At 34.5% G+C, this 17,019-nt stretch overlaps 1 protein-coding gene across 3 annotated transcripts in view; it reads right to left on the reverse strand.

The window, feature by feature from the left end:
- LOC115233818 (neural cell adhesion molecule 1-like) overlaps positions 1 to 17,019 on the reverse strand; it is an 80,648-nt gene that overhangs the window by 8,715 nt on the left and 54,914 nt on the right. For all 3 annotated transcript variants that reach the window (XM_029804418.1, XM_029804419.1, XM_029804420.1), the window contains 2 exons: positions 13,369 to 13,477; positions 9,647 to 9,819 (listed from right to left, as the gene is read on the reverse strand). In XM_029804418.1, the coding sequence (XP_029660278.1) occupies positions 9,647 to 9,819; positions 13,369 to 13,426 (231 nt within the window). In that variant the 5' untranslated portion in view covers positions 13,427 to 13,477. The remainder of the gene's footprint in view (positions 1 to 9,646; positions 9,820 to 13,368; positions 13,478 to 17,019) is intronic.

Raw genomic sequence — 17,019 nt, forward strand, 5'->3', positions numbered from 1 at the left:
CCTGCTGCGATCGCTTTCGACTCTTACTCGATATAGTATCGGGCTGATAAGGAACGCTGAAAGTTCATTCGTTTATCAAGCGAACCGTTTTAAAAGTATTCTTGTAATGAGGAAAGTTCTTTCACCCTATCCCGGCTCCGCGCGAAAATAAGCCAATCACTTTATAGCCATATTTTATATACGTTGCAGCTTCTCTTTCTCTCTCTCTCTTGAAAACTTATAGCAATGATATTACTCGCAGAATCGAAGAGAATTGGGAGCGATAATGCTTTCTAAAGAAAAATTAAAAATGATTAATATTTAGTTTACATAGTGTAAATGTAAATGGTGTAAAGATTTATTACTGGATATTCCGCAGAGAGCGATTGTGAATGCAAATATAGTATTCATTAAAGCTTGCATTATAAATATCACAATTTAATTTATTAATTAAATTTTCCACAAATAAAAAAAAACGCAAAACATCGTTGTCGGAATAAAAGCATATAAAAAATATACCTATTTCTTTTTCTGGGAGGAAGAAAGAAGAGAAAAAAAAAAGATTAGTTTATATACATTTTATAAACCAATATTATTAAAAATACTAGAGAAGAGAGAGACTTTTTCATAAAGCATATATTTTATTATTAAATTACTTATTCTTATATTAATTATTTCGATTTTATCATTTTAAAATATCTGAGCATAATTTTTGCATAAAGTCCTTCCCATTAATTTCTATAATTTATGATAATAAAAGTCAATTCCTTGCAAGATAGCTTGAAGTCTGTACAGCGAATTTTGTATATTGATTAAATCTTAAAAATAAAACATTTTGCGTGGTGGTTAATTGCTGTGCATTGTTCAATCACTGTATATGTTATTTCTAACCAAATATAAAGTATAGTTACCATTTTAGAAACAATTTGAAAATTATAGAATTAAAGTTACATGATTTTAGTAGAAATGTTTTGACATAAATTTATAAATTTGAATTCGCATTTCAGACTATTCATTCCTCGGATGAATCAATGATGATATATTTTATTTTCAACAAAACTCCACACTACTTTATAAGAAATTAAAGCTAAGTGATGATATTACGTTCACGTTTTATATTAGTTTCGTAAATAGAACCGTAATTCCATATATATTGATGAGAAGGCATTAATTTATCGCGTCATCGTATCATGATAATATCGATTCCATTTGCGCTCGCGCGCGCGCTATCCAATCTATCCTATCTATTTGTGATATCAATCGCACTTCACCGCAATACGTTTCATTTAGTTGGTGTACAAAAGGGAGCTTTTGAAACGTACTTTCTCGATTTGGCACAGACGCGCTCAAACAAATTATATCACGTGCACGTGAATCTCGTGGACGGGAATTAAATATAACCACGAAGCTTTACGGCATCGGAAAGGATGAGTTTTCTTGAAGGCTTCTGTTTTATTAATGGATCTCGATTTCGACGCCTTAAACATAAAAAAAAACTCGTATTATCCGCCAACGAAGGAGCAACTTTACAAGAGAGAGAAAGAGAGAGAGAGAGACACGAAGACGCGATGAAATACTTGAAGATGCTTTAGAAGGGAGAGAAATTTAATGTCTCAATACTATGAGAGAATTCTTCTCTTGAATTTTTTCATTTCCGACAGAGTTCCCTGCTCCTCCAATCTCTCATTTGCTCCATCTGCATTTTCAATGGACTTTACTCTTCTATTCACCATCCGGGTATCCTCTATTATGCCTTCGCTCATTTTATTCTATGATTCATCGTAGCCGAGAACATTTTTCGAAGAGAAGGATTTTGCTTTTCGCCGGTAACCCGCGCATCCATTTTCTCCAGTGAGATGAAGTTGAAGAGAAGTCGCACGGCGATCGTACCTAAAACGTCGACTCCTCGTAAGAACTCGTCGGCAGCCGCTCGATTTGGTATATTTATCGCGTGATTTACAATCTCGTTCACTCGCTGTGTTTCCACAGAAGACCCGGGAAATTTGCCGATGATATTTTCGATCCCGCTTTCCGTTATACACAAGCGCATCGTACGCATAACTCGCGTTGACGCATCGTTTTTCGAGGCGCAACGAGATACACTATGTCCAATACGCGAATAAATCTGGGCGGAATAAGTTAATTCCATTATACAAAATCACGTAACATTATGCGCATAAATTGTTTGGCCAAACTGCTAGCCGACGCACAAATTTAACGTCAGCAAAACACCGAGCAAAGAATTAGAGGATCGCAGTATGCATGAACTGTATTTGACCCCTCGAGCGTGAACCGCAACTTCCGAGAATAATGATTAATTACCGCGCCAAGAGCCCACTTAAGACATCTGAACTTTGGAGTGAATCCCGTTTACGGAGCAAAGATTCGTTTTCTTTTTAATACGAATAGATACGGTTGCTCTATAAAGGAAACGTTTGCCCTCTTCGATATCTTTCTCAAGCTTTCTCTATACTTAGAGTAACGCCGGATACTCGAGAGAATGGAGAATAAAAGACTTACGTGGAATAAAAACGACTTTGAATATTTCCGCCGTGCAACTTTTACGCGAAACTTTTTCGGCGTGCTCCGAGCGAAGATAAATGGCATTTTAAATTGAGGAATCCGGGCGCTCGTTGATAAAACACGAAAGAAAGTCTACTGATAATTTATTTGATATTTTATAAGTAGGATTATGCGTAGGAATTTATACTAATCCAACGTTTTGTTCTTAAAATGAATATTGAAGAGTAATAAAAGATTATGTAAGATGGTTAATTTTTTATCTATTATCCAAAAGTGCTCTTAAAAATAATATATGTTTGATGAAAAGACCCGTTTTATGTTTTCGATATAAAGTTTGTCAATTTTTAATGCAACATAAATGTATAATAAAGACAAATGTGTAGGATCGGAGATCTCAAAATAAATCAGATTAAAGTGGGAATAAATCGATATGTGAAATTTCAATTAAAAAAGAGAACCAACTTATTTTTCATTTATCATTACTATGTCATATAATATTATTTCCGTAAAGAATATTTTTTAGATATACGCATAGTTGTGGTTTGGTTTACTCGTTCTTTCTAAATGTTTTATGACGCTTACATGGATTGCCATTATAAATGTATGATATATTACCTTATCGCAAAAAGAATAAATTTCCGTATGGTAGCAGTTACCTAGACAAGATACGTAATGCGCTTTTCCCTCCCACGCTTGCTTCCCCTTTTTACTCTACCCGCGATAGCCGAGCACTTTTTACTTGTTTTTGTCTCGGCCGCAGCAAAGAAGCCTAAGGCGGCCTTGTTTCTTGTTTCTGTATTTCTGTAGTACACAAGACGCGCATAAATTCATCTTTTATTCATAGTCGGCGACGGTACGGGATCCGCGCGCCGAGGTTATATGCGGTTCGTGACAGAGAGTTTTGCATAAGTGGCCTTAGATTTTGCAACTTTTGTATCGTCCAGAACAAAAATTTCGCCAGCGGCCAATCATCCGATACAGCAGCGATAAATAAATCTATCGATTTCTGAAACTCGAGATGTCTCTCAATTTTTTATTTATGATTTTTCCAGAATTTATTAAAATTAAAGTTGCTTATATATGTATATATAAATATACATATATATTTATTTGTAACATGCAATTTTCTTATCTCTATTAATTATTCTTGATATACATTTCACATATATGTTCATGTTTATTTTTGAATGAGATTGTAATACTAATATTTTTATTGTCAAATAGATGAATATTTTTTTATAATAATAAATTAATATGTATGATATAAATTAATACGCTAAAGTATGGAAAGCTATCTATGCATATCAAAAACTATATGCATTTAATTCATAATAATAATGAGCAATTAAGCAATGAATCAAATATCATTTAAAATGTTGATTTGTAACACCGATATTTTAATTAAAGTAGACTCTAATTGCGCGAGGCACAACTTACTTGTAACCGAGAGAACAAGAGAAGAAGAAATTGATTTTACTGTAATAATTTTATTAAAACGAAAGTACTGTGAAGATAATGAAAGCGGTTGGAAATGCGAATCGCTTCATTGCCTTATATCTTGAGGGGCTCTGCTCAATGCGTGAAAAGTGTGAGTAGAACCGTGAAATATTTCCGTCGTAAGTAAATTACAATCCCGAACTCCCTGCTCACTCTGTGCCCAGTGGAGCTGTAAAATCCAGAAATCAAACCAAGAGAAATAAACCTGCCGTGAAGTTCTCATAAACATGCCGTTTTCCCGAGGACGTTTCGAGGTATTCGCGTCCGTTTATAGCAATCGCGGGTTTTACCGTCAGCGTGTATCGATTTGCTTCTGACGATTATTGAAACGCAATTTCGATTTGTGTCAAAGCGGACATCTGTTCTTTTATCCGACATTTCCACTTTAGAAGCGTAATTTATTAAAAACTGGAGAAAAACGTTGCGCGCGAGAGAATTCAGGGGATTATATGTTTATAAATGCAAAAACCCCAAGGGAATTATAATGCGGAGAAAGAATTTTATTTTACAAATATATTTCTTTTTAATGAAAAATACACATCTGCAAGAAGACTTAATCCAAACACATCGAGAAATCTACAATTTTAGACAAGATAATAGCAGTAGCGTATAATTTTTTTTTTCTAATATACTTTTTATAGTAGCCAGATATGACAGCTGGAGTATCGCGTTTTCAAACGACATCAAGGCAGTTCTGTGTCGGAAAACGCGCATTTAAAGTCGGCTTACGTCTCATTCACGTCGACATGGGAAACCCGTAGGTCGGAATTTTATGGAAACGTGCATTGCCTGTCGCCCGGAGAGAATCCGTCTGTCGACTCTCTCGGAATTTCATTCCGATTTCTCAAGTATACCACGGCGAGTATCGAGAGAGAATGTTTTCACTATTTCCCGATAGCGTTTATACGGATTGCCCTTTCGTTTCCTTCTCCCCTTTTTTTTCAGAGGGAAAAAGAAAAGTACAGTCACGCGGCATCTGGCGCGGCGTCCGTCGGTTTAACGTTGAAACTCGCTAAAATATTCTAAAATATTCCCCGAGCGGGAACTTCGACATTTTCGCAGAAAGGAGGATATGTAATGAGCTGGGCATCTGGTCTCTAACGACGTTACAGAATTCGCGTACATTCGCGGAAAAATATACATATATATTCGGAATACGAATCGATTGGCGCGCGATGCAGGAATATATAATCTTGAACTTTTCTAACGAAGAGAATCAAGTTAACATAAACGTGCAAGATGCGAGAGAGCGCGTCATAATTCTGCCAGGAAAGAATTCCAACTTGCAACGTAGCATATTGGATCTATTCGCAATCAGCTTTTTACGCCCAGCACTGAAAAGTGACAAGAACGATACGGAAATAGCTCGGAACGAAACTCGAATATAGACGCGTTCGTTGTTTACGCAGATTGTCGGTTGATTCCGCGCGTTGCGAGCGGAAGGGGTTGAACGCTAAATAAGACAAAGAGCATACGCCATCGTGGAGCGTGCGCTGTTGCAGGCTGTAAACTAGGGCAATTTGCTGGACCGACGGCTATAGTATTAAAGTACGTATAGCGAGGGCCGCAGAAAAAGCAAACAGCCTGCGATTCCCGTGTGCGAAAATATCATATCGACCTATCATTCGTATCTCCAGTGTGTGCGGCGCATCGCGTTTGATTTCCGCTTTCAATATAGCGCGCGAAGGTATTCGGAACGAATATATTTGCACAATTACGCGGGATCGCTATATCTTCGTAAGGGACGAAACATCTGTTTGCTATTCCGATAGCAAACTCGACATATCGAAAACACCGGCTTTAAAAACAGTATTTGCAAGCAGTTATTAAAGCTGGACGTAATTGCGAGATGAGCTGACTGATCTCGCACGTATTCTTTCTCTTTTTTTTATACATACACCTGTTTTATTTTCCCATTTTACGGGAATTCTATTTATGTCATACTTTGCGAATTTTGTTTCAGACCTCTGTTCAATAAACTTCTGTCCTATTAAAAAAATGAATAATTTATTGAGCTTCCTATAGATACATTTTAAAAATAAATGCATTTTCAAGCTAATACAATAGAAATAAACAATATAATTTGGAATATATAATTAGATTTTGTTTGAATATACTTTTAATGAATCAAATATCATTTAAAATGTTGATTTGTAACACCGATATTTTAATTAAAGTAGACTCTAATTGCGCGAGGCACAACTTACTTGTAACCGAGAGAACAAGAGAAGAAGAAATTGATTTTACTGTAATAATTTTATTAAAACGAAAGTACTGTGAAGATAATGAAAGCGGTTGGAAATGCGAATCGCTTCATTGCCTTATATCTTGAGGGGCTCTGCTCAATGCGTGAAAAGTGTGAGTAGAACCGTGAAATATTTCCGTCGTAAGTAAATTACAATCCCGAACTCCCTGCTCACTCTGTGCCCAGTGGAGCTGTAAAATCCAGAAATCAAACGAAGAGAAATAAACCTGCCGTGAAGTTCTCATAAACATGCCGTTTTCCCGAGGACGTTTCGAGGTATTCGCGTCCGTTTATAGCAATCGCGGGTTTTACCGTCAGCGTGTATCGATTTGTTTCTGACGATTCTTGAAACGCAATTTCGATTTGTGTCAAAGCGGACATCTGTTCTTTTACCCGACATTTCCACTTTAGAAGCGTAATTTATTAAAAACTGGAGAAAAACGTTGCGCGCGAGAGAATTCAGGGGATTATATGTTTATAAATGCAAAAACCCCAAGGGAATTATAATGCGGAGAAAGAATTTTATTTTACAAATATATTTCTTTTTAATGAAAAATACACATCTGCAAGAAGACTTAATCCAAACACATCGAGAAATCTACAATTTTAGACAAGATAATAGCAGTAGCGTATAATTTTTTTTTTCTAATATACTTTTTATAGTAGCCAGATATGACAGCTGGAGTATCGCGTTTTCAAACGACATCAAGGCAGTTCTGTGTCGGAAAACGCGCATTTAAAGTCGGCTTACGTCTCATTCACGTCGACATGGGAAACCCGTAGGTCGGAATTTTATGGAAACGTGCATTGCCTGTCGCCCGGAGAGAATCCGTCTGTCGACTCTCTCGGAATTTCATTCCGATTTCTCAAGTATACCACGGTGAGTATCGAGAGAGAATGTTTTCACTATTTCCCGATAGCGTTTATACGGATTGCCCTTTCGTTTCCTTCTCCCCTTTTTTTTCAGAGGGAAAAAGAAAAGTACAGTCACGCGGCATCTGGCGCGGCGTCCGTCGGTTTAACGTTGAAACTCGCTAAAATATTCTAAAATATTCCCCGAGCGGGAACTTCGACATTTTCGCAGAAAGGAGGATATGTAATGAGCTGGGCATCTGGTCTCTAACGACGTTACGGAGAATTCGCGTACATTTGCGGAAAAATATACATATATATTCGGAATACGAATCGATTGGCGCGCGATGCAGGAATATATAATCTTGAACTTTTCTAACGAAGAGAATCAAGTTAACATAAACGTGCAAGATGCGAGAGAGCGCGTCATAATTCTGCCAGGAAAGAATTCCAACTTGCAACGTAGCATATTGGATCTATTCGCAATCAGCTTTTTACGCCCAGCACTGAAAAGTGACAAGAACGATACGGAAATAGCTCGGAACGAAACTCGAATATAGACGCGTTCGTTGTTTACGCAGATTGTCGGTTGATTCCGCGCGTTGCGAGCGGAAGGGGTTGAACGCTAAATAAGACAAAGAGCATACGCCATCGTGGAGCGTGCGCTGTTGCAGGCTGTAAACTAGGGCAATTTGCTGGACCGATGGCTATAGTATTAAAGTACGTATAGCGAGGGCCGCAGAAAAAGCAAACAGCCTGCGATTCCCGTGTGCGAAAATATCATATCGACCTATCATTCGTATCTCCAGTGTGTGCGGCGCATCGCGTTTGATTTCCGCTTTCAATATAGCGCGCGAAGGTATTCGGAACGAATATATTTGCACAATTACGCGGGATCGCTATATCTTCGTAAGGGACGAAACATCTGTTTGCTATTCCGATAGCAAACTCGACATATCGAAAACACCGGCTTTAAAAACAGTATTTGCAAGCAGTTATTAAAGCTGAACGTAATTGCGAGATGAGCTGACTGATCTCGCACGTATTCTTTCTCTTTTTTTTATACATACACCTGTTTTATTTTCCCATTTTACGGGAATTCTATTTATGTCATACTTTGCGAATTTTGTTTCAGACCTCTGTTCAATAAACTTCTGTCCTATTAAAAAAATGAATAATTTATTGAGCTTCCTATAGATATATTTTAAAAATAAATGCATTTTCAAGCTAATACAATAGAAATAAACAATATAATTTGCAATATAGAATTAGATTTGGTTTGCATATACTTTTCGATATTTTTTCACATACATCTTTTGTTGCCGCGGTATAAGAAAATGATATTTGATGCTTCCATAAAAGAATCAACTTTTGTGCTAAAATTAAAACTTATGTTATTTGATTTCATATTTTAATTTCTTAATAAAAATAATTCTGTCCTCTTTTTGAAAGAGAAAAGAACGAGATTGTATCATTCTTCATTGAATAGAACTGTGGGCGTACAGAAATATATCATCATCACATGACGCTGGAATTAGTCACGCATGTCTTAGCGTGTTGTAATTTATTTTTTACGAAGCACAAGTGATGAAGATAAAACACGTCTGAAAACATTATCAGTGCATGCGATGTCGAAATAACTTATATTACAAAGAAGATTTATACTTCAAAATTTTGAAGATGACGTAAAGGTAAAAGATATTACTTTCGAGAAATATTCCTTGATATTTCAAATCTGATCCGCGCTTGTCATTCAACGTTTTCCATTTGAATGGTCGTTTCATCGCTACAACATGAAAACCAACCATATTAGAAACAGCGCACATATTCCTTTCTTTAAGAATCATTCACGCATGGCATGTGCATGATAGGAAACGGAAATTAAATGAAAATCGTTCGAACCAGTCTGTATAACGGAAATGAAAATCTGAAAAATCTGGTGTGAATGGAAAAAAGACGAACGGCATTGAAATGAATACAGAGAAATGGCACGGGAAGAATCAAGTGGAACTAAAAGCGAGAAATGCTATTAATATTTCAATACATGGGCGCGCCCAGAGAAATAGTTTCCCAGTCTAAAATTATTCACTTCTGCATTTTAATTGATTACGAAGCATTCAGATTCCATGAATAATGCCGTTCTTCGCATTTATGCAACACAGACAGAACAAGAATTTTATTCTTTTGTCATAATATATTATAGCATATATGATATTGATAATTACGTTTGTAAGTCATATTCATTATTCATATTGTCTCTCTCAAACCTTACGGTAATAACATACAATGTAAATTATTTCTAACTTTTATAATATATATTCTATACTTTTATAATATTAATATATCAGCAATACGCGTATTTAAACAATAGAAATAGAAAACGAGTACTAAAATTTCTTTTATTGCAATTATTTTTTATTATCATAAAGAAATAAATTGTATACGCATCATGATCATTTTTAATCGAAGATTAGCATGTAAACAGTGTGACAATCAAAAAGTTTAAAATACAGGAACTACAATATGTATAGATATATGAGATATACTTACGGTTCCAGCTCCAGGATCGGTAATTTTACATGGTAAAACTGCCGTGCTACCACTTTGAGCCAGCACCTCTCCAATTGGGCCTTCAAGAACATCTTCATTTTTACTCTCCGGGACATTCAATGGGGCGATTGCATTATTGGCACTTGAGTTCTGCTGATGCTTGGCCTGGCTTACTGAGAACATAAATTATAACAATGCTAAGGATAGAAACCATTTTATTTGATTTAAAGCGAAGTCTGTGTACGACGCGTCGTGTCAACAAATTAATACCAATAACAATTTTTCCCGCAACGCTGCAAATCAAAAAAGTTTTCTTAGAACTATTATTAATTAGAATATTCTAAAAATCGATTGTTGTTTATAAATTCAAAAATTTGTATAAATAATTATAAAATTAAAGAAATATAATTGTTTAATATAACATCACACGTTTTCAATATATACAAAGTGTACCGTAAAGACCGGATCAACGCTTAAGGATAGATTCCTGAAATCATTTTAAGATAATTTTTCCTCAGCAAAAATATCGAGGCATCAATAATTTCCGTGTTATAAGAGATTCAAAAAGAAGAGCTTTTTGCAAACTAAACTTTATAGAAAGTTAAAACCATATTCTTTAGTTAATTTCAGATAGAGCTTACTTTAATAGAGAGAGAAAATTTTAATTTAAGGTTTAGTTACAAAGATATATGATGGAAAAAATTGGAAACTTGCAAAAAATGATGACCTCTCTCGATATTTTCGCTGAGGAAAAATCGTTTTAAAATTATCTCAGGAATCTACCTTTAAACGTTGATACGGTCTTACGGTACATCCTGTATATTCATTATGCGTTTATTCCTCTATAAATGCAGTATGCTATATATATTGTTATATATAATTATGATTTCGTGGAAATATTTTTCTGCAAAAAATATTATTGAAATAGAATAATGCGTATTTTACAAATAACACACGTTGTATAAAAACTATTTATTTAATCCATTTTTTGTACTCATAATATTCAGATTTTATCACAGTTTGAAATGCGGAATTAAATCGATTCTATCTTTCAAAGGATTTAACTAAATAAAAATTGCGTTAAAAAACGCTATAGAAATATGTAGGGACATATTTTCTCACAACCTAGAAAATTCTATACCACATTTATTATAAATATTTCTCCAAAAGTTGTTGGTGGTTCTAAGGCCGGCTATAATCAAAGATTAAGGACGATTTCTCTATGGCTACTCGGTCGGCGAAGGGTGCGGCGAAGAACGACGAAGCATCGTCCTCCCGGCCTGAGATTAATGTAGCCGCTATCGCGACGATAACGTATAACCCGAGCGTCGCCCGAGAGTAGCTTAAGTGAATAACTTAGTCACGGCAATTACGACGGTTCGGCCGGGCGTTTACCGGCGCCCGTGGTGCGCCAAACCTGGCGAATTCCGGCAAATATTCAGCCGGAAATTCTCCCCCTTGTGCCCTCTCGCCTCTCATTTGCCCTCACTCGAGAACTCTAATCATTCGCTCGTCCCTGCGCGCATCGCCGAACTTTTGCTGGAAAAAATTTCTCTCGCAAGCATCTCGTTTCGATTTTTATTTGAATTGAAAGCCCGAATTCAAAATTTAATTTCTAGCGAAATACGTAGTAGATGTGTGCATTATTAAGGGTTCGCTTTTAAAACATAGTGAATATGTTTACGATAATATTCGCTGCTTATGTTAAGTTATTTTTACACGAGTAAGTAATTTTTGCTCAGATTTTATTTCGGACTTTGCTATATCAGGAAAATAATTCGAGAATGATGACTAATTATAAACACATGCATTTATAACTGTATTCAATATTTTGAATCTCAAAAGTCAGAGTTGTCATTTTTAATGTGTCTGAATAATATCTTACTTCTTCGTATTTATCTGCGTTTTCGGATATAAAAGAAAATGTATAATTTCTGTGACCTGATTCCGTGCACTAATTGATTATAATGCAAATTAATCTGTTAAAAATTATAGATTTTTATGTTTCTGTGTGTGATACGTATATGTATATCTGATGGATAATATATATATATGTATATTATACAAATACACATATATTACACAAGATATTTCTATGTTCTATGTTTTTTCTGCTTTTTAATAGCATAAAATTAATAAATATAAAAGTTAAAAATTAATAATGCATTGGAAATTGCTATAAAAATATTTTAAAAGAGATTTTTTGTGTGGTGCTGAAATATTAGTGAACTTTTGCGTTCGTATATTTATTCTTTCGTTTAATTAAAATATGTATGATTTATTCAACATTCAGTGAAAACCCGGTTTTGTTATTTTGATGAGATATCCTTTTCCATGAAATATCTAGAATTATCCACATATATAAGTACGAAAGTATTCCATTGCAATGTGATACAAATCTCTGAATATAAATCTCTGAATATAAGCTTTGAATATTTGAAATGGCTATGGTGCGTGCGGGAGGTACGCTTTCGAAAATTATGCACGACAAAATATCGTAATAAGAAATGATTATGATTTATTACATGCATATAAATGCGTTAAATCTGAGACGCTTGTCTTCAACTTAAGCAAGGAAAAAGTAAAACCACCCGAACTGATGCAATTTTCTAAATTGAATTTACCAGTGATTAGTACTCGCACGTAGCAGGAGATTAATCTGGCACAATTTCAGAAAGTTTGCCGAATTGAGAATCGTAAAACGGCCTGGTAATAGGGGCCGGTGTGCATTTAATTAAACTTTCAATTAGATCTAAAGCTTCGGAGGTGTTACGGCGACGACCTAAATTTCCAGTACCTCATCGTTCGGGAACAAGACATTATACGAATTCGTCCGTTGATAATATTAACGTCGACGACTTTCTCCGTCGACGTCCCTCAAGGAAGAGAATCGTCGTGGTAGATAAGAACACTTGACGACCCGATGGGTGATCGACTCGATTTCAACTCGCCTGTCGAAAAGTTCGACGTTAACGAGGCGAGAGCATCGTCGCGGTTTTTCAGCAACGCGATAACCGGAAATTACATGTCAGCCATCGAATTAAGTGTTTTCCATGCCGGCACGAAAATAACTCGCGTAAGTACGGAAGAACGTGGCGTGCCGCAAGTAAACGCGCGGGAAATGCCTGTGTTTCTTCAGGCGGCTGCATCATTATCGTTGCAAATTGTATGCCGTCGTGAAGCGAATGCCGATGAGAAGCGCGGTGCGGCGTAGGAAAATTAGGGACAAAATTATTTAGGCTAAGAGAGTCGCTACTTAAACACGCGATTTGCGAGACGAGGATGCACAAAGTGGAGAAATACGAATGAACGTGCCGTTTCCTGCCGCAATTTCTAACTCTAATCTTGTAAAGCTTCTAAAATACCGCCGAAGAGAATGAATTTTAGCACGTAAAATTGGAAACAGCTAAAGAATTTCGAATGAAAGAGCAGTATTAATTATTACTAAATAATTATAAATATACAATTTACAAATGTAAAATGATGAATAAAAAGAGATCAAAATTTTATTCTCTATAGATAATTAAAAAGATTATTTAATATTTTTGTAAAATCTTTTTTTAAGAAATTCAGGTTAATGTATTTTAATCAAATTTTTATTAGAAACAAAAAATAAGAATTTATTTGAATTTTATTCGGCTAATTGATAGTACAAAATGTCGAAGAATGTACGATATATAAACAATGTGCATAAATATTATAATAAAATTGTCCAAACTCACCTGTAAAATACAAGTGTATCTCGAATAGAATGCCCACCACGATCCAGAGTATCCTCATGATGAATAGTACTCGAGCCCTTTCTTTAGATATACATCTCTTTAGAAATATCTGAAACATAAAATATGAAAGTTTAACATTCACTTTTCTTCACAATCATAATTAATTTGATATATAATTTTTTAACTAATTTTTTCGTATGTTTTGATATACGACTTTAAATAAAAGTTTTATATTTTCTTTTTTTCTATCTCTTTCCTTCTATTTCTCTCTTTCTCTTTATTTTAATAAAATATTGTATATTCTCTTTTTTCTTGACACACTTTTTTTTCTTGGCACTTGTACCTACAATCTTCGAGGCCATATGCGTTCGCGAAAGAAATTAAGACTGAAATTCAAGCGGAAAGCGAGAGTAACTGTAGCGTGTTCCAAAACTACGCGCAAGGTGCCCCTAACGCGATATTAACTAGTTTCGTCGAATAAAAAGTGCTAGATTTTTTGCGAGATACGTGCAACGTTTTCTTAACACTCCTTGGCACACTGATATTGCGTTTTTATTAAATTATATAAGATTGATATATATATATATATATATCGATCTTATTGTTAATATTAAAGAAAAAAAGATTTCTTAGCTATTCAAGAATTAAAAGAATAAAAAATTAAAAGTTCTAAAACTTTAAAAATCCAAGGATGATACATATAAAGGTAGAATAATACAGATAGAAACATAATAGCCTCATTAAAAAGTACGTTAATAGCTGAAGTTTTGTAAGATATATAACTAAAAAGTGCTTTTTTGTTAGAAAAAAATACAAAAGTATGTGTAATAAATGAACTGTGAAACGTCGTTAGAGCTAAGTGTCCAAGGGTTAAAACGAACCAAATAAAAATAAAAATAAAAAAAGTTAATGGAAGGAATTTGCACGATGGAAAGTATATGTACTGGAAAAAACTGAAAGCATTGAGAGAACATTGAGCGTTGCCACTGGGAATCAATGGCAAAACAGATATAAAACGGAAAGGTTCTCCAAGATGGAAATTTGCGATCACGCGGGAGATACACCGGTAAGGTTCACCGGGGAAAACATCGAAAGTATTCGATGAATTCCCGAGACGAAACAATGGTCGGACGAGCGTGATAGTATTTCGTCGAGATATCGCTGGATCCTGTCAGTCAATAAATATTCGGCCAGAATATTATTCGTATCGCGATTCGCGCGGCGATCTCCTGAGATTGCCGAAGTAGAATTGTTCTGAAGTGGCTTTCGCACACTCGCATAATTGCTGTGCGGAGATCGTTGTACATAAGCGCGAAAAAACACAGAATTATTTGTTGAAAAGATAAATATAACATCGGCTACATATCTCAAATACCGAAATAAAAATTAAAAATTGCCATTTAAATTTTCAACTGCTAGTCATTCTGACTGTTATTAACTCTTGTTAAAACAAACGTTTTGTAACATGGCTCTCTCTTTTTCTCTTTCTATAAGAGATACTTTAATATGATAAATAGAACATGCAAGGTCTTGAAAACATTTTGAAATTTGAAAAGTCAATTAATATTTTATCAAATAAAAACTTTAAAATGGGGAAAGTGGAGCAGTACTTTGAAGAATAATTATCTCACAGCATAAGAAGCAAAATAATGTTTTAAAAAATCACAATTTCAAAAAAAAACAATCAGAGCAAGATTTTCAAATATAAAATAATTTTGAAATATTTGAAAGTAGATAAAATCTCTCTTAAAAAAACTCGTGATCAGGTAAGCAAGTTAATTTTTAAATCTTAAAAGCATTCCAAAATTGCACACAATATATTATATAAAATTATATATTTACATGTAAATTTCTTATTCTCCTGTGTTTCTACTGAAATTATTTAAATTATTTATTTTATACAAGGTAATAAATAAATAGAAATTGATGTGTACGTAATATAAAACGCATATTTTTACAACATTTAGTATTGAAAATTCTTCAATTGTCTAAACAAGAATAATAAATTAGAAAACCCATATACATTTCTTCTTAAACTTTTAATCTTTATATATATTATTTTTTGTTATTTGGAACAATCTATTATTTTTTACGCAAAACACATACATCTGTATTTTTTTTTTTTAAATTTATAACGTGTTATAGATCTGAATAAAAAGATTATTAAATAATAATAGATTAATATAAATACAGTATTACATTCCGCGGCCGAGACACTCTATTATTATATAATATAAAAAGCTTTTCTCTTATTCCAAGCAATGGAAAATTTTGATAATTTTAGGCACGCAATGCTAAATCTATATCAGATTTGCAGCAAGAACGAGACTCACAAGTTCTCTAATTCACGAGCGGTATTCGATATTCGCGTTTTTCTTCCACCACTACAGACTCGCAGTACGTTACACTTCTCGCAGATTGTGATTCGACCATTCGTAAACCAGCCACGAACGCCATATGTTCCCAGTCGACATATATGTTAGAATTTTCAAAGCAAGCTCTCGCGCAACGTCTTTCCTGATAGACAAGCAAAAAATATATTTAAAATTTTTTTCCATTTAGCTGAATTTTCTGTAAAATATGTGTGTTATTTTTAAAACCAACTTTATACGACAATTGTGTGTTGCTTTTTGATTTAATTTATAAATAATATAATAATGATATAATAATATTAGTAGAAAAATAACTTTCTATGTCATGTTACTTAATAAATATTATGTTTTAAATATATTTTTATTGCAAATAAAGTATTTGTCTTATATATATATAAAAGCTACATTAATTATCTCTCTCTTTCATGTAAAAATAAATATTCTTACATACATAATTATTTAGCACAGAACTCGAGGAAAGTATCTGCGAAACATGAAGACAAATGTTTTCCTCATCTCATGCATAAAACTGACATCTAGTTTCAATGTTTAGAGAGGCCATGTTTTACTGTCGTATGCATGTTTCGCTTACGGCGCGCTACTTGCAGACAAATGGCTGTGTTATTTCCTGTCATACTAGGAAGTTCATTATTCGGACAGGTTAACGAGCAGGAGTGTATTTGTCCCCCAAAGCTATAATCGATAAAGGATTTATGGAACGCGCGACATCCATCTCCTTCTTCTCTCCTGCATACCAAAGGACAGAATTGCGCAAAGTAGTCACGCAAGCTCGCAGTGAATCTGGAAATCTTATAAATTTCCTGGGCTCTAAAACGATCTTCCGTCCCAAAATAAGCGACTCGTTTCCGTTCTTGGCATTTAAATATTTAACAGGAAGTTTGAAAGCACAATCGCATGCTTCAGACGAGTTGGCATCGCGCTTAGCGTATACAGTGCGTGATTACTCGAGTTGTCTGACAAGTATTGCAATCAACAAACATTGCAATAAATATCGACTTGGTGCGTACATGATTCGTGCCCGAGCATATTTGGGGAGGATATCCATTGCTAAAACTGTATTTGAAGTTATAGATTTTAGATGCCAACCATGTTCCCATATCAATCCTTATGAAAAGTTAAATGCGACTAACCGAGACATATACGAATTTAAATATTACTCCTGGATGATGGCCATAAATTTTTATGTCAGTTATATTTGCAGTCATCCAATATAGTCATCTATGTACAGAGTGTAAAGCCATTGAATGCATTGTCCTCT

This window comes from Formica exsecta, unplaced genomic scaffold (genome assembly GCF_003651465.1).
Source record: "Formica exsecta isolate Colony F162 unplaced genomic scaffold, ASM365146v1 scaffold191, whole genome shotgun sequence".
NCBI classification, from domain to species: Eukaryota; Metazoa; Arthropoda; class Insecta; order Hymenoptera; family Formicidae; genus Formica; species Formica exsecta.